The sequence below is a fragment of the Benincasa hispida genome, chromosome 6 (genome assembly GCF_027475165.1).
Source record: "Benincasa hispida cultivar pf3 chromosome 6, pf3_genome.v1.1, whole genome shotgun sequence".
Classification (NCBI taxonomy): Eukaryota; Viridiplantae; Streptophyta; class Magnoliopsida; order Cucurbitales; family Cucurbitaceae; genus Benincasa; species Benincasa hispida.
The window spans coordinates 39,022,504-39,042,196 of NC_143483.1; the positions used below are offsets into that span (position 1 = coordinate 39,022,504).

The 19,693-nt window shown below is 32.0% G+C and overlaps 1 protein-coding gene across 1 annotated transcript; it reads left to right on the top strand.

Annotated features, from left to right (window-relative positions):
• Positions 1 to 5,953: 5,953 nt before the first annotated feature.
• On the top strand, positions 5,954 to 10,389 carry LOC120080282 ((R)-mandelonitrile lyase 1-like). Its single transcript, XM_039034909.2, has 4 exons — positions 5,954 to 6,092; positions 6,998 to 7,654; positions 8,085 to 8,919; positions 10,154 to 10,389. The coding sequence occupies exons 1-4, from the start codon at positions 6,005 to 6,007 to the stop codon at positions 10,215 to 10,217; spliced, it is 1,644 nt and encodes a 547-aa protein (XP_038890837.1). The 5' UTR covers positions 5,954 to 6,004; the 3' UTR covers positions 10,218 to 10,389.
• Positions 10,390 to 19,693: the final 9,304 nt, after the last annotated feature.

The window sequence follows — 19,693 nt, forward strand, 5'->3', positions numbered from 1 at the left end:
TGTAAACTTCAAAGAAGCCTGTATGGTCTCAAATAGGCTCCCAGACAGTGGTATAAAAAGTTTGATAGCTTAATGAACAACAATGGATTTCAAAGGTATCAAACATATCATTGTTGCTACAAAAGATCTCAGGATAACTCTTACATTATTTTACTGATATATGTTGATGACATGTTGATAGCAGGTGCAAACAAACAGGAAATTCTGAAGATAAAAGTTGAGTTATCTAAAGAATTTGATATGAAAGATTTGGGAGCTGCTAAAAAAATCTTGGGGATGAAGATCTAGAGCAAAGATAGTACGTTGACAACATCACAAGAAGAATATGTGAAAAAGTTGTTGAATCGATTTCACATGGAAAATGCAAAACCTGTGAGTACTCTTTTAGTTTGTGATTTTAAATTATCTAAGGAGCACTCACCCACTATTGAGCAAGAAAGATATCACATGGCTAGAGTATCTGCTTCAACTATAGGTAGCCTGATCTATGCTATGGTTTGCATAAGACTAGACATTTGCACATGCAGTGGGAGTTGTTAGTAGATACATGAGCAATCCAAGGAAGCAACATTGAGAAGCTGTAAAGTGGATTTTTCGATATTTGAGAGGGACATGCAACTGATTATGCTCTACACTTTAAGAAGTTAGATTTTAAACTGCAGGGTTATATTGATGTAGATATGACAGGTGACACAAATAGTAGAAAAAGTATTACCGGTATGTTTTTAGTTTGGGTAATATTGCTATTAGTTGGATTTCTAGATTGAAGAAGATAGTAGCTCTTTCTACCATAGAAGCTGAGTATGTTGCAATCACTGAGGCAAATAAGGAGATGATATAGCTTCAGCCCTTTTTAGAAGAACTTGGCTTGAAATTAGGAAAGGGGACATTACATTGTGACAATCAAAATGCTATTCATTTAGCAAAGAATCCAGTGTTTCATTCGAGAACAAAACACATACAAGTGAAGTACCATTTTATTTGATCGGTTTTGGAAGATGAAGCATTGGTACTTGAAAAGATTTCAGGAAGTAAGAATCCACTAAATATGTTTACCAAATCTGTTTCTGTTAATAAACTGAAGTTGTGTGCAACTTCAGTTGGACTTCTCCACGAGTAAAAAGGGAAGTTGTTGCTTGTTTGGTCTCCAAAGGGGAGATTGTTAAGAAAAATGAAGTCCAACCAAAGTCCATTTGCTTGTTTTATACTTAACTCTTAAGTAAGTCTCTCATGGGCTAATTTGGAGGTTAGTAATAATGAAGAATAAAATTTGGGCGGTGGAAAATTTCTTTAAAAAGGCATGATTAGAACAAACAAACATAGTGAGTACCGAGAGCTTCATTTGTTTGTCTAATTCAAGGTCGAAAAAAATAAAAATTGCCACGAGTGATTTTTCTTTGGTTCTTTACTGTGAGCATTTTTCTTTCATTGAAGAGTTTTGTGAGCATTTATAAAGAGTGATTTGTGAGCATTTTTTTCTTGAGAAAAAGTTAGAAAAATCATTTTTCATCGTAGTAAACTTTTGTACCATTCTTTCTGATTATTTTAGTGAAACCTACATCGATAGTAGAGAACTGGACGTCATCCATACTGGGTGAACCAGTATAAATCGGGTGTCATCTCTCTTCTCTTAAACTTGATTTATTATTGTTCTTGTTGCTTGAAAGCTTAGGTTGGTTTATCTATTATTTTAAGCTATCGAGTTACAAATTATTTATTTCGCATAATCTGGAACTCGAATTTCATCTGGGATTGTTGAATAATTTATATTGTCTGAATTTGGTTGATTAATTTAGATTGATTTATTATTATCTCCTATCAAAGGGCACAACAAAATACATGACTAAAGACAAAATGACTAGCCAATACAACTATAGTAACATTAAAAAATCCTACAAGATCAGCCTCTCCACAAGAGCACATCCCTCATATAATTTGGTAAAGAGGTAATAAAAAAATAAATAATCTCGAGACTCAACCCCACTACACATAACAAATATAGAGATGTTCATTTTTCGTACGACCCACCCCTCCCCTAAGACTGAAAACTTCTTTGGTTTGACTTGTCGATTTTGAACATATAAACAATGAGATACTCATGAGAGAATTTTAGTTCCTATATAAACTCTTCCAAACGATTATTGTATCTTTAGAGTGAAATATGAATTAACTCAATCCAATAGAAACACGTCTTCTCTATGGATAACACTATTAGCTTGTCTCAATCTAGAATTTAGATGTTCTAATGTGTTTTGTTAGAATTTAGATGTTCTAAGGTAGAAAAAGTTTATTGATTTACTTCCCTCCCACTTGACTATTGAATGGAAGACTACAGCACATAAATTTTCGTGGAGTTGGTTCATAGTTGACCAAGAAAAGAAGGTTCTATCTCACCAAATACACGTATATTTTCCTCAAAATCATGTTTGGACTCAATTAAGGTCTTGGTAAAATTGGTAACATAAATGATGGGTTTATTTTACTTAGTGAAAAAAATCAAGGCCTAACATGCACGTTAGGTTAATTGTTAAAGGATCTATTTGGTTGAATTCTGTTTTATATTTTCAGATTTAGGGAGTTCAACGAATAATGTTTGGCAAGCGATCTGAATTTTGTATCTGAAAACTATTATCAAATTCTATAGTCCAAATAATGCAAATTCTGACAACAACATTTTTATGTTTTCATTGTATCTAGATTTTAAATTTTATATTTTAAAATGCGTAATTATATTAAACAAAATAAAAACATTTGAAAATGCAGTATGTCATATTGTAAATTCATTTTTTTTTTTAAAAAAAAGATATGTATAATTTAATGTATTATAAATTAAATAATATTACAAAATAATAATTATTTAAAATTTTTAACAAAAATCATATTCATAAATAAATTAATAATTTTTTATTGTCAACTAAATATTCGTAGGTAACATCTACTTTCATGATTTAGAAATATAGTAGCAAACACATTTTAAACAATTTATAATCCAATTTTTTAATTTGCTGTCAAACACATATTTGAAAACATATACAAAATACAACTCTTTTTTCAATAATCCTTTATTTAATTTTCAAATTGTCTACTAAACAAGCCCTAAATAAACTTCAACAGTCGATTAATGACTTCACACAAACTGAAAGTGACTAGTGATGACACACAGTGAGGAAAAATTAAAAAAGGAATTCATATTCCATATGGTAGTGTTTTTCAGTCTTTTAGAGGTTGATTCATAGTCTGATTGAGTTGAAATTTTGACAGCATATTCTTGACACGAGGATCTTCAATTTGAACCGTGGAGATTTCTTTTGGAACTTCTTAAATAGGTAGTTGTTTGTCACGTTAAATGAGACATTTCTAATTTTTAATTTCTCTATTGTTGTCGTTTGTTGGTAAGATTATTAATATATTTATTGTGTATGCCTCTAGTTGTGACTAGAGAGAATTCGTTATATTTATTACTGATTATAATGGAGTTTTGGACTTTGGTCTGTAATTTTTTACTCTTGACATTAAGGGGGTTTTTTCTACATTGAAATAGCTTGTGTCCTTGTTTGATAATTATTATTGTTTCTAGTTAACTAACTTTCTATTAGATTCATAGAAGATAGGATAATTGATTCTTAACAAAGTGGTATCAAAGCCTTGGTTATTAATTTTGATTGTTTTGTGTATGATTACTAGTTCAGGTAGGATAGTTACTATTAATGGGTAAAATTATGTTTAGAAAAGAAAGATGTAAGATATTGTATATGTGAATGATTTGTATCTTCTAGTTTTTCGCAAGAGAAGCCTGATGATAAAACTAATAAGGAATGAGAAATATGTCATAGGAAAGTGAGTGGAATTATGTGACTTTGGGTAGAAGAAAATTTTCTAAACCATATTGGTGTACAAACTCATGCACGGACAAAATGGAACAAGTTTAAGTAGTTATATATCCCAAAAACTACTAATAATAAAATATTTCTAATTAAACAGATGATGACATTGAAGTATGAAGATGGAACACCTTCACTTGAATACATTTCAAAGTATTGTTAATTAGTTATCTAAAATGAATATCAAGTTCGAAGATGTGATTCATGGGTTATGACTCCTAGGTACATTGTCGGATTCATGGTAGACATTTTAAATTTTTTTTTATCGAACTAAACTCCAAACAAATGGAGTACTAATTAATATGAACTTTGTAAAAAGTAGTGTATTGAACGAAGAGATGAGAAAAAAGTTGGAAGATTTTTCTTCACAATCAGATGATCTTACTACTAAAAGTATGAGAAAGAATAAGAGTAAAGGTCCGATAGATAAAGATAAGGAAAGAGGGTTTATCCCAACAGTAAATGGTTAGAAAATTACTTAGCTATAATGCATATATTTGTGTTTAAAAATAATAATTGAAAAAGCACATTATGGAAGAAAATCAAAATCATATAAAAGAAAAATGATATCCAGCCCATAGACAATTTCGGTCAATATGGAGAAATTTATTCGTTTGACCTAATTACTCCTTCCCCATGACTTAATTAAGTCTTCGAGGAGTTTCAAGAATAACTAATTTTCTATACAAAATTTTAAAACTAAAAAGAAGGGAAGGGATTTTATTTTATTTTGACAGGGTAAAACTCTACGCGTGTTTGAAATGAATTAAAAAAATATATTTTTCCCAAATTCATTTTTATTTAAACACGGGATAAAAACTCTTTAAAATAAAGATATACATATGTTTCACAACTCTTTTTCAAAATTATTTTTATGTAAAAGTATTTTTATTAACTTCAAATTACTATAAAAGATTTTGTCGATAGCAGTGGTGTCCTACAGTGGTCGTCGAAAATGGTAGTCGGAGGTTGACCAGTAATGATCGCCAGAAGTGATAGACAGAGGTTGGTCAGCGACGATCATAGAGGTGGTAGTTAGAGTTTCTCATACAAATTGGAGAGAGATTAACCATCAAACACTCAAATTTCATTTCTCTAAAAGTTGGTTTCAAGTGTTTATCCTAAACCAACTTATTTTATAAATTCATTTTTTCAAATCGTAAACCAAACACATGAATTTTTTTATTCAAAATAACTTATCTTTTAAATCAATCACTTGAAAAGGAATTTCGAACCCATCCTTAATATTCAATTAAAATATAGAGGTAACAATGATATATGAATAACTACATTATACCATTTAATCATACATATCGTTGAAAATAATGATCTGACTAGTTATTTTTTTAGAATGGTTTCTTTGTTTGCATGTATGTTTTGCTTTTAGTTTTCGCACATATGGTTAAATTTTGCTTTTGGTTTCATCCCAAAAGTCTCATACAAATGGAAATAATTGTTTTTACGTATATACTTATGATCATTTTTTTATCTAATCGGTGTGGGACCAAACTTCCAACAATGGGACAACGATATGAAGAAAACGAACATATACTACCGAACTTCACCATCATTTGTTTTATTTAATTACGTGTGACACCCAACTAAAATTTTCTGATACTTTTCTCATCGTCCTACTCCCAACCGTCCTTCTTCTTACTCAAAATTGTCAACATTTCCTAATTCTTCAAACTTTGGTAATAAATTTTTCAACTAACATGTGCAACAATGTTCTTTATTCTCTTCTCAAACAGACGTGTCTATTGGTGCATTTACAAATTTGTAAAAACACATTAAATTACATAAACTCCATCCCCGACATTTTTTTCTTTAACAACTTTTCAACGGTCAACGACCAATTTTAATATTATATATTTTTCAAGTCTTGTGTAAGTTAAATGGTTCCACCTTTGATTTTGTATTAGCCATCGTCAACCCTTCGTATGCCATATTTTTAGTATATATGAAATAATCCACAAAAATTTTCAAATTGGCAAGTTGTGTTTTGTGTAAAGTTGACCCATTGACCATGTCTAGCTTTGTATATATAAAAAGAAATAATGTTACCATCATTTTAACATACTCTCTAGCCTCTCTCTTTCTCTAAGAATTGGAAGGATTCATCAATGGCTTCCCTTTTCCTACTCATACTTACTCTATTTACTTTTCATATTCAAATTGGAGTTCTCTCCTCACAAACTATACCAAATCAAGGTATTTCTTGCTTTTATCTCTTATCGGGTCGAACTATAAAATTTTTTAGGAAGAGACAAAATTTTAGACCTTATTTGATAATTATTTAGTTTTTTATTTTTTATTTTTGAAAATTAAGCTTATAAATGCTACTCTCATGATCTAGAAGTTTCTTTATTTTGTTATTTCATTTTGACCACTATTTTTAAAATTCAAGCCAAGATCTTAAAACTAAAAAAATAACAAAGTTTTTTTTTTTTTTTAGAATTTATTTTCATCTTTGGAATTTGACTAAGAATTCAAATGTTTTTTTTAAAAAGGGTGGAATTGATGGTAAGAAAATTTAGAGAAAACATACCGATATAAATTTCAAATACCAAAAACTAAAAATGAAATTGTTATCAAACTAAGTCTTAGATTCTAACTTTCATGTTTATAAATATACATTATAAAATTTGAGATAGTCATTTAAAAATGGTTGTGTTAATCAAGTTTATTCTTTTTTTTTTTTAATTTCAAATTTAATCGATAATATTTGATATTTAAAATTTTTCAATTTTGTGTGTCGAACTGATTCTGAATTTTGAATTTAATGTCTAGTAATGGATGCACTAAATACAAAATTAAAAGTTGATCATATACTAGACATAAAAGTTTGAATATGTTTAAGATTTAATAGACATCAAATGGAAAATAGAGAATGTATTACTCACGAACTGAATGTTAAGGATTACTGAGATACTTTTAAAAGTTTAGTCAAATAGATACAAATTTACAAGGGACTAAAAATGCAATTTGACTTTATATATTTTTATAATCTAATATATATCTAAATAAAAATTGACAACTGCCCCTATCCTTTTTTTTTTCTGGGCTTGTATTAGTATTTTCTCTTTAACTAATAATCCCCCAATCTCTTCTTTTAGATGACAGTTTCATGAAGTTTGTACAAAACGCCAATGCTTTAACAACAACAGAAAAATACGACTATATAATAATAGGAGGAGGCACAGCTGGTTGCCCATTAGCTGCAACATTATCATCAAATTTCTCCGTCCTTGTTCTTGAAAGAGGAAGTGACCCAAATGCCTTCCCCTTAGTCCTATCCCAAGAAGGCATGGCCAACACTCTCACCGACGATGACGACGGCAGTAACCCATTCCAACGATTCGTTTCTGAAGACGGTGTCGAGAACATTAGAGGCCGAGTCCTCGGTGGAGGTAGCATGATCAATGTCGGGTTCTACTCAAGAGCTCAACCGGAGTTCTTCCAAAACTCTGGTGTCCAATGGGACATGAAGTTGGTAGAGGAGGCATACCGGTGGATCGAAGACACGATTGTTTCTCAACCAGAGTTGGGCCCTTGGCAATCGGCTTTCAGGGAAGCACTTGTGGAAGCTGGAGTTGGCCCTGATAATGGATATGATTTGAGTCATGTTGTTGGAACAAGAATTGGAGGTTCTATCTTTGATTCTAGAGGAAGGAGACATGGAGCTGTGGAGCTTCTCAACAAGGCTAATCCTAAAAATCTTAAAGTTGCAACCCAAGCCACAGTCAAAAGAATTATCTTCTCTCAATCTAATGGTGGGCATAGAAACACATCACTTTTATATCTCTCTTTCATGTTTGAATATTTCAGGAAGGGAAATAGGTTGCACCTAACCTATGATAAAAAAAAGTTTAAACAAATTTGCTACATGATACATTGTCATTGGATGCTGCCTGAGTTGCTCAAGAGATGGGGCAATGTTGCACCAAAGTTTTTCTCTTTCATAAAAATGCTCTCTTGTTTACTCCTATAATTAGGTTAGCTTAAATATATATTGATTTTATCACCAAATTTAGAAATTTTATTAAATAGTTCCTCATGAATAGTATAGTTGTCATATGTCATTTTAACTTATTATATCTTTCGACCTTGTCTTAAATTCCTTACCTAAAATCAATCTACACGTTATACCATATAAACCACAATATTTTTCCTCTTAATCAATTATTTCTTTGTATCTTCTAGGTTTAACAGCAACTGGGGTCTTATATTCCGATTCAAAAGGCAAAGTTCACAAAGCAACCATCTCTAAAAATGGAGAAATCATTCTAAGTGCCGGCGCTATTGGGAGCCCTCAACTTCTTCTCTCAAGTGGGATTGGCCCAAGATCTCATCTTTCATCCTTGAAACTACATGTCGTTCTTGATAATCCACATGTCGGTCAATCTATGGCCGACAACCCCCGCTTCGGTGCTGCCATCGTCCTTCCATTTCTCACCCCACCGACGTCGGTACAAGTCGTCGGAACTTTAAAACCTAACATCCACATTGAATCTCTCTCAACTATTTTACCCTTTTCAATCTCCCCACCTTTCGCACTTCTTCCTCCTCGCTCCTCTGCCGTTAATCTCAGCGTCGCCATTTTTGCTGGAAAATTCTCTACCGTGTCCTCCACCGGAAGTCTCCGGCTGGACGGCGGAAAAAACCCAATTGTACGATTTAATTACTTATCACATCCAGATGATCTTGAGCGGTGTGTTGAAGGGGTTAGAAAAGTTGGAGAATTGGTTAATACCCAAGTTATGGAGAGGATAAAGACGAGGGATTTAGAGGGTAAAATGGGGTTTAAGTTTCTGGGGACTTCGTTGCCGGAAAACATGTCGGATTATTGTTTGGTTGGAGAGTTCTGTCGGAAAACCGTGACGACATTTTGGCATTACCATGGAGGATGTTTGGTCGGAAAAGTAGTCGACGGTAATTATAAAGTCATCGGAATTAAAAACCTTCGTGTTGTTGATGGTTCTATTTTTTCTCTCTCGCCGGGAACCAATCCTATGGCCACCGTGATGATGTTGGGCAGGTGGGTCTCCTTTTTATGACTAGGGTTTTTGTTTTAATTTTTGGCAATGTCTTCTCACTAAAGTTAGGAAATTTTAAAAAAAAAAAAAAAAAAACCAACAATTTCATATTTTTATTTGATTGCATAAATATAGGTGCACAAAGATAGCTGCACCAGCATTCAAGTTTTTTTTTTTTTTTTTTTTTTTTTTTTTTCAATTTTCATTTACTCTTTTCAATGGTTTCAAAATAGCATTTTTTTTCTTTAACATTGAATTGTTTTTAATCAAATATGATTTAAGTTTAAAATATAAATACAAACATTAACTTAGTGTAAAAGACATCTATTACATTAGTTATGACTTATGAGGGGGTAGATTTGAAAATTTTTAAATTATATAAAAGTCAAATGGGTCCTTAGTGATTTTCATTTAAAAGTAAGAATCAGATGATTGATGCTCCACTAGTCAAAGACATGATTACCTCAGCTAGATCTAAGAGACAAACTGATCTAAAAGTGATTTTCAAACCATCTCATTTTTTTAAAAATATATATATATAAGAATCAAATACTTGATGGCTATTTGAATTAGGAAATAAAGTACGTGTGAATAAGTTTGGCAAAATTTGACCAGTTAATGTTATTGGCTACTGTCCTCAATGAAGAAGTTTACTTGAATCTCCACTTCTCACATATTGAATTAAAAGAATGTAAATAATTTAACTTTAGGGTAATTGTTTTCAAAGATAAAATTAAAAAAACAAAATATCATAGTCTATCAATGATAGACAGCGATAGATCGTGATAGACATCTATCACGGTCTACCGACATATATTAGTGTCAGTAATAAATGTATATCACAGTCTATCATTGATAGATAGCGATATTTTTATTATATTTATAAATAAGTTTACTCATTTTTTTTTTTTACTTGTAAAGAGTCTCAACTCTAAACTTTGAAAAATAAAATCATGCTAAAATCAATATTGATTTGGGTAGTAGTATCTCTATAAGGTTCTTTTGGCCATTAAAATATCGATTCAAATGTGACTGAATTGAAAGTTTTATTTATGTATTTGTTTGAGAAAGGTATTGAAATCTTTTATTATAAGATAATGAAAGAGTTTCTTTTGGTTATTAAAATTTTAAAGTTTCTAACTTTTAATTTCTACCTATCTATATTTCTTATTATGTACTTGATATTATTATTTATTTATTTTACGTATTGATTATATTTTGAAAATGTTTTTGCAGGTATGTTGGCCTTAAGATGATGGAAGAAAGATTGGGTCAAAGATCCAAACCATTTGGCTACTGAGGATGAAACTTAACAATCCTTCTTACATTTATTTTTCAAATTGTGATAGAATTTTTGACATTTGTTGAAAAGTAATCAGAGGTATAATTATTGAATGATTGTTTCTATTTCTCAAATCTTAAATTTTGACAAATATATGGATTTCATAACCATGCTCTTTTTTATTGAACCATTCCTATTATTGTGTACTTGGAACAAAAATTTTGATTTCTTTGTTTCATAATTTTTATGATATTTTTGGGAGCTTAGTCTGACAATTATGTTGCATGCATATGTTTGCAACTCAAACAACCCTATAATAAGTGGACAAAAATATGTTGATAATTAAATGTCTTTCACTTTCTTGAAGTTAAAACCTAACTAGTGAATTGGTAATGTTTGCATAATGTTGAATATATATATATATATATATATATATATATATATATATATATATATATATATATATTTGTCAGTTAAACGATGGTGAGGATAAGAGATCGAATGGATTGACTTTTGAAATTGGTAATTAGTTTTTGTCCCTATTATATTCGAATGACATATAACATGTAAAATCCACTTGTTTCCAAAGGCTTTAATTTATCAGAGTTTCGTAGTTGGTTGTTTCAAAACATTCAGTTCAGTTGTGAAAGCTCATGTATGTAAATTGAAAAAGGCAATTTATGGCTTGAATCAAGCTCCACGTGCGTGAAACAAGTATAAACTATTCAAGTATAAACTGAAAACTAAGGAGAGGAGTGGTGGCTAGTCTCCTGCTTGAGTGAGGGGAGGAAAGAAAAAGTGGTTGTACTTTTTAACTTTTGTATAAACTATTTAATACAAAACATTTTGTTACGAAATCGATAATTAAAGAATACACAAAAGCGTAAAAGAATCAACACACAGATATACGTGGTTCATTAACGATATGTTAGCTACGCCCATAAGCAGAAGGAGAACAGTATTATTAGAGAAAATATTTTCAGAATACACCAACGGCACTTCTAGGGTTAGAGAGTTAGTGCACTATTTTAAATCCTAGGGTCATAATCGTAAATAACTACAAATAAATAATTAAACAAATTCAACCATTCCAAAATATTTCTTCGCAGGCCTTTATTGTTGTAATATATATATACTTTGTCTTTAGGTCATGGAAATTAAAATTACCCTATGAAAATATTCACAAGTAGTTGGAAATAGATTCTTGAATATCACATACTAAACTCATGCATCAACAGGTACTGTCATCTCATTTTCAAAAAGAGATTTTGAATGGAAGTACCTTTGATGGGTTTATTTCACATTTTGTATGAAAGCCCATTTATGAGGCCCATATGGCCTATTAATAAGTTCAGTTATTTGTGAAATAACCTTCTGCAGCCGTTGACGAATATTACGCAGATGGAGAAGAGAGAAAATTAGAAAATAGAGAAAATAAAGTCAATCCGTAGTTTTCCCGTTTTTCGACCGAAGAATCTAAGAGAGACATTACTGTTCAGATTTTGATCAAAAAGTTCGACATTCCATGATATCGGAGAGTCTGCATTCGGGGGATGGCCAGTATCGATGGGAGTGTAGGTGTTGGAAACGGCAGGGCCCTCAGAACGACAAACTGTAAACCATCAAGGCACGACGATCAAGCGAAGAGCAAAACCTGTAAAACATAAACTTGTTATAGGTTGAGTCGCAGAGCTCGCTATCTTTTAAGACGTTTCGCGGCTCTGCCCAAGTGTGCAAGCAGGTCTGAAAATTGCCACGTTGTCCCCAGGATAAAACAACCAAATGAAAACTGATCGGAAATGCATTGTTACCGAACGAAACGTACACCCTTTCTAAAGTCACTGCTCGGAAAGCTAAGATGGAGGAGGAGAGGAACATGAAGTGGGAAATTAAGAAATGAATTCTATATGTCGAACTGCTGAAGGCCTCGCCTTTTATAGGCCTTCAGCGTGGAACGGTAGGGAGCGAGAAAAGCGCTCTGTCACAGAACGTGCGCAGACGATACAGATGGATGGATGAAATGGAATGGGATGGGCGGACGAACAGACCGTTTTCCCCTTTTTTTCGGTAATAATAATAATAAATAAATAAATAAATAAAATAAAATAATTTTTTTTATTAAAAATAATCATCACACCCACGCACGCGCCACGCCCAACCGGACGAATGGCGGCGGCGCACGTGGGACGTCTACTGAATCCACATTGGTCTATCTCTTTACTCCCTCCAAAACATGGATACACAAGGTTAGAGTACATAAAGAAGACTTCCAACACTAAATTTTCCAATGTGGGATTCTCTAACCAAAAAAGTTGGTTCTCTCTAGTTTTGAAAATTAAATTTTCACCCAACAATTCTCCACTTGGAAATTTAAACAAAGAAGGAAAGAGAGGAAAGATTTTCATCGAGCAGTTTCAATCTATATAACACTGTGCATAAGCAAAGGTGTCTTACGACTTGAACCTTTACATAGTGTAGATGATTCAGAATATACTAGAGTAACCCTTGGTTTTGAACTTTATCTCTAACAGCATCTCACACAGAGTGTTATTAGGGTGTAGTACGAAAGCCCGTGCTTTTAAGGCCTAGCACGTGAATCCCGGTTTAGTGAATGCTCTAGAGAGTTTGCCTAAAAACTCCATAGGAAGCGACCCTCACTTCCACATTCACACGGGTGAGTCTATCAAGGGTACTCCTATAGCTGGGTACCCCACTTATCATCAAGTATAGATCTCATTAAGAATTGAGTTCAACATTTCTTGTGCTTCAGGATATCATGCTCAGACTTTAAGTCATAGGAATGGAACTCTATCTTTGGTTTAGCATGATTCACTATATATCACTCGTGATCAGTTATTACCCGTTGAACCTATTTCTTAGGATCTTCAGTCTACAGGTTGGGTTTTCCTCACTGTGATTCATCTTTCGATAGATATGAGTCTCATCCTTTCTGAGGTTCTGAAAATCTTTTCTCTGGCCAGTCCTTTCGTCAAAGGATTTGTCAAATTTTCATCAGTTCGTATGTGATCCATTCTAACTGCACCAGTAGTGAGAAACTCTCTAATGGTACTATACTTACGACATATTTGACGTCTCTTTCCGTTATAGTAACGGTTCTGAACTTTTGCGATTACCGCAGTACTATCGCAATGGATCAATATGGCTGGTACCAGCTTTCCCATAAGGGAATCTCTGATAGCAGACTTCTAAGCCAGCCTGCTTCTTCACTAGTTGTCGTTAGTGCTATCATTTCTGACTCCATTGTAGACTGGGCTAAAATAGTCTATTTCTTGGACTTCCAAGAGACAGCTCCACCAGTTATATTAAAGATATAGCCACTTGTAGCCTTTGAATCATCCGAAAGAGAGTTCAATCAGCATCGCTGAACCCTTCTAGGACAACGGGAAACTTTTGATAATGTAATACTAGGTTTTGGGTTTTTAATGGGAAACTTTTGATAATGTAACCCTTCTAGGACAATCAACATCAATTTTATGCCTAAGATTACATTAGCTTCTTCTAAGTCTTTCATATCAAAGTCCGCACTCAATATTGATTTTACATCATTTATGACATGCGAGTTCGACCCAAAGATCAATAAATCATCTACATATAGACACAAGATAGTGCAGAGGTTATTATCAAAATCTTTCATTAACCTTGAAACCTTTAGATAGGATAAGGTTGTCAATTTTTTTTTGTCATTGCTTAGGAGCTTGTTTTAGTCCATAGAGAGATTTGTCTAATTTACACACCTTATTTTCTTGACCATAGACAACAAAACCCTCAGGTTGTTCCATGTAAATCTCTTCTTTAAGTTCACCATTTAGAAAAGCATTTTTTACATCCATCTGATGTACTATGAGGTTATAAAGGGCAGCGAGAGAGAACAGAACACGGATAGAGGTAAATCTAGTGACAGGGGAGAAGGTGTCAAAGAAATCTACGTTTTCTCTCTGTCTAAAGTCCTTCGCTACTAACCTGGCTTTAAATTTGTCAAAAATCCCATCAGGTCTAAGTTTCCTCCTTAAGATCCATTTGTATGCTATTGCCTTACATCCTGAGGGTAGATCTACTAAGTGCCAAGTCCTATTTGATTCAAGTGAGTCCATCTCATCATTTATGGTTTCTTGCCATAGGTTGGCATCTACTAAGGACATAGTAGCTCTTAGATCTTTAGGGTCTTCTTCTACATTGTAGGTCAGGAAGTCATTTCTGAAATCTTTGGTGGTTCTAGCTCTTTTGCTTCTTCTAGATTCTAGGTCAGTTTCCTCTCTAGGGTTAGGATTTCTAACTAGGGTTATACCACTTGATCCAGAGTCCCACTATTCCTTGATTTAAAAGGAAACCTATCTTCAAAGAAGTCGGCATCATTTGACTCAATGATCACTTGGTTCACTAGATCATATAACCTATAGGCTTTACTATTTAAGGCATAACCTATAAAGATACACTCGTAAGCTCTACTTGCCAACTTTTTCCTTTTTGGCTCATGAAATCTTACAAAGGCTAGACAACCCCATGTTCTAAGGTAGGACAAGTTTGATTTCTTATTCTTGAATATTTCATAAGGTGAAGTTTTATTTTTAGATTTCGGGATTCTATTTAGGACATAACACACGGTAAGGATGATTTCACCCCACCAATAAGACGTGACTGCTGAACTAAGTAAAATAGCAACTACTAGCTCAACTAAAGTTATAGTTTTCCTTTTGGCTTTTCCGTTCATTTCAGGAGAATAAGGTGCGGTCTTTTCATGTATTATTCCATGTGAGTTAAAAAATTCATTAAAACTGTCTGAGTCGTACTTGGTTCCCCTATCACTACGAAGTCTTTTAACTTTTCTATTAAAAATATTAATCTAGAGGCTCAGAAGAATTCATAGAATTCCTATTAATTTGAACATTCGACCGGACGACGCGGTGGCGGCGCGTGTGTGGGACATCCACCAAACCCACATTGGTCTATCTCTATACTCCCTCCAAAACATGAGTACCCCTTGGGGCCCAAACCCAAAACACAAGGTTGGAGTACATAAAGGAGACTTCCAATACCAAATTTTCTAATGTGGGATTCTCCAACCAAAAAACTTGGTTTCCTCTAGTTTTGAAAGTTAATTTTTCACCCAACAGTAAGAAAACTCCTACAGAAATAGGGTCTCGAAATTTCCGATAACAAGATAGGGTCAATTCATGGTTTGGTCGAGTTGATATTTTGACAGTGTGTTCTTAACGTGTGAATCTTCAAGTGAGATCTTTTAAATTTATTCTTCTCTATTATCGTCGTTCACCACCGAGAAATATTAGTCTTAAGATATTGATTGTGTATGTCTCTAGTTTTGACTCGACAGAACGTGTTGTACCCGTTATTGATTATAGTGGAGATTTTGACTTCGGTTTGTAGGTTTTTTTACTCACATTGAAAACATTTTTTCACGTTAAAGTTGCTTTTGCTCTATCCTTAATAATTATTATTGTTACTAGATAACTAATTTCCTATTAGATTCACGTAAGAAAGAATAATTGATATAAAAGAGTATTTAGCTCAACAACCTTGAAAATATCTAATGATGCTCTTGACTCCCTCCCAACCAACAACGTCAACAATATTTGGTCTAGTATATATACTATTACATTACATCATACCACCCAACCACTATAGCATATACCTTATGTTCTTCTCTATATTTGATAGCACACTAGTTCGCTATTCTTAAGAATTAATTTAGGTCAGTCTTGAGGCATATTTTTATTCTCTCATGTTTATATTTGGTTATTTCATAGATTTTAAGCATTTGGAGCCAAATGGGAGGTTTTAGCGAAATAATGAGCTAATTGGTCAATGGAACACTAATTAAAGAGTCATATCAAAAGATCTAAATGCGTGAAGCAAAAAAAAGAAAAATGGACCAAAATGGTAGGGATGTAGTCATGTACATGAGTTAGATTGGGTTGAGTTGTGGTATCTTTTTGGACAAACTCGAAAATTTAGGTTGGTCAAGTTGGCAACTCAAATGATCCAAACATGATCTTCAACCCAACCCAACCCAACCCAACTCTCAAAATTTGAGTTCAGTTGGGTTATCGGGTTATTATTATCTTTTTCTTCTTAATTTAAAATACTTAGGTTTATCTACAATACATATCTAATAATTAAAATATCATAAAATTAAATTCTTACATACCAAATATCTATAATATTTATTAGAAATTTTATAAAAAAAAAAGACGTTCTTAAAAGAAAAAACATAAAGAACACAAATTCATCAATTCTAAAAGATATATATAAATCGGGTTGGGTTGGGTCAACCCAACTTTTTTTTTATTCAACCTAGACCCAATCCAATCCAAGAATAATTAAAAAAAAATCAACACAATTCAACCCAAAAACAAAACTAACTCAATCCAACCTTTATAGTTTAAATTGGATAGTCCGTATTGTTTGGATTGTTGGACTATTTGAACACCCCTACAAAACCGAATGGTATAGCTTCCACTACAAAAAAAATTGACCTTTTTCAAAGGTCAAAACCTTCGAAAAAAATTTAATAGACTTTCGATACATTTTTTTTCAAAGGCTATCTCAACCTTTGAAAAGTGTCGAAATAGATCCTATCGAAAAAACCTTTTCAAAGATTTACCAACTTTCGAAAAATATTATTTTTCAAAGGTTGATTAACTTTCGAAAATTATTATTTTTCAAAGGTTATATATCTTCGATAACTGTCAAATTATTTATCGATAATTATTTATTATCAAGTAGTCTTTTTCGAAAGTTTTCATTATTTTTAAAGATTTATCATGTTATTTTCAAAATTTTAAAACCTTCATAAAAACTTATTTTTCAACAATTATATATCCTTCGAAAATTCTCTTACAAAACCTTTTAGCACATTTATTGACAAATCTCGGATGATTTTTTTTTTTTACTAATTCATCTACATGTAGTAGCATGAATTACAAAATATAAAAATATAATAGAAAAAATAAATAATGACATGATGGAAGTAAACTTATATGTCATAAAAGTATACCAAAAGGCTATCGAAATTCTATAACATCAAACTACAATTGATCAACTAGAAACAAATTTTTTACGCATCTCTGCCATCTTTTTTTGAATTGTATCCTCAAAACGATTTTCTAATTCGCTTATTTAACGCCTAAGTGCTTCTACCTCAACCTCTCTTTGTTGTTCAAATTCTTTTCTTTGTCGTTCAGGTTCTTGAAGTCGTTGTTCGGGCTCATTAAGATGATGCTCAAGATCGTATATAGTAGACGACGATTTAAACAATTTAGAAGGATTAACACCTACTCCATAACCACGAACACGCCCATGTTTCTTCAGTCCAAATACTCATACGAAAATCTAATTCTTGTTCATGTCAAGTGTACCATCAATCACTTAAGAAGCATATGATTTAAGTTCCGACTACAAATACAAATTCACATATTATAATTCAAAACTAACACATATAAATTCAAACGTTTAGAACAAACAAACACATGTCTTTGTTAGAACCATAATATTTGATAGATTGAAATCTATACAACAAACAAACACATGTCTTTGAAACCCATTTCAGATTCACCAAATTCTAGGAATTTCATTTTCATTTCTTTCCTTTTATTGATCCAAATTGCATCGAAAATCTATGGAATGTTAGATTTTGTTGAAGAGCATAAGAAAAATTGAAACCAAAAAATAAAATAACGAGCAATTTCCCTAAGAAGTAATGAAAGAAAAGGGAAAGAAGTAAAACAAATAAGATCTTGGAGAAGTTTTAAACCTCTATAATATAGAAAGATATTGGACTGCATCAGTTTGATCCAATTCCTAATCTTGAACTCTAAAATTACACTATAGTCTAAACTAACTATAATTTTTGTTTAGTCTACAAGTTGAAAACTTGAAAACTACTAGTTTATTCATACTTCACAATGTTATATCCTAGGACAATGATATGAGTTTTCTATAAATAAGACTTTGCTTGAACAAGATATGTTCTATAGCTCATCAAAAAATAGTCTAAGAATTCTGAGAGGATAGGTAGAGACTTCTTTAAATCAATCATTTCTAGAACAGAGCAACATAAATGATAAATTAATGACCTTTACTCAAACTCTAACCAAACATCATATCTATCCATTATTTTGTACTTACCATTTTCTCCTGTGTAGTTTTATTCACAACCAATTCATTATTGCTCAAGTTTGTTAGCTCTCAAATTCTAATTCAACTCGGTTCTTCGTTAGTGACTCGAACCTATTTAAGTGAAAATATTATATATTAGATAATTTGACTAAATTAAAAGAAGTTTATGTAATTTTTCTTCTAATTACCTATTTTTTCAACTCTTTGTTGTATACTTTGTGAACCACATGTGTGATATACATTCAATTTAGAACGGTTCTTTTGGTTTCTTTCACACATCTCCTATATTTCAAAAGTAGAGTATGAGAATCAATAAAAAAATAACAATAAGTACAATTTCTTTTTATGTACAAGAAAAAGATATTTGAATACAACTTGATATTCAGTTGACTTCCACAACTTTGAAAGATATTCTACATCTTCTCTTGTAATTTCTGGTGGAATATTTACTAAAGTTTCTGCAATTGTATCCTATTTGTACAACCATTTTTTCTTGAAACCGTCTCTCCAATTATTATAAGATCGGTGAATTTGAAGCAATACTGAAGCCTCATGACCTTCAACTTTAAATCGTTCCTGCAAAAAAAAAAAAAAGGGGTAGGTGTAATCTAATTATGTAGGAAGTAAATCAAAAGAAAAAAATTATTATTTTTTCACATACCAATGTAAGATAAAATAGTTTGCTTTTTGTTGTATCAATATCTCTCCAACTTTTACTTGTAAAGGAGTAAAATTGACTTGTCTAGCTAAGATAGTGCATTGGCTTTTAAAGATATCAGCATCATCTCCAACTGGTCGTTTCTTCCTCCATGATACTTTAAATCTAAACCCATGAGGTAGTTTAACTAGTTTGAGATTACGTGTGGGACCACGTACTTTTCTTACTCTAAAAGAAGATTCTAAAGTAAAAAGAAACAAAAGAAAGTAAGTTACTAACAAATAAAAAACAAATAATATATTATAAAAAAACATGTTACCTTTATTAAGAAATTTTTTATGACTAATAGTTGATCTAATTTCTCCCATAAACGATGATGAAGCTTCTAAACCAACTTTAGATTTTGTTGAAGATTGTTGATCTTCAACTATTTGATTAGATGTAGATGCAACCGTAGTATTCTCGTGACTATCTATACTATTATTGTTGTTGAATCTGCTTCTTACTTCTTTCATCCTTTAGACAAATAATGAACTTGTTGGAAAAAACAAGTTAGATAAATAACATAATAAAAATTGAGTATTAGTTTAAGAAATAAGAGATCATATATTATAAAGCTAAAAAGAGATTACCTAATATAAACGATAGACAAAAAAATTAAGAATTAAATTGCCCTATTTAT

Bases quoted from the DNA above. Each gene is read 5' to 3' on its own strand.
- LOC120080282 (XM_039034909.2), top strand. From the start codon at position 6,005: ATGGCTTCCCTTTTCCTACTCATACTTACTCTATTTACTTTTCATATT. The intron at 6,093-6,997 runs GTATTTCTTGCT...CTCTTCTTTTAG, and splicing joins ACAAACTATACCAAATCAAG to ATGACAGTTTCATGAAGTTT. The intron at 7,655-8,084 runs GTGGGCATAGAA...TGTATCTTCTAG, and splicing joins TATCTTCTCTCAATCTAATG to GTTTAACAGCAACTGGGGTC.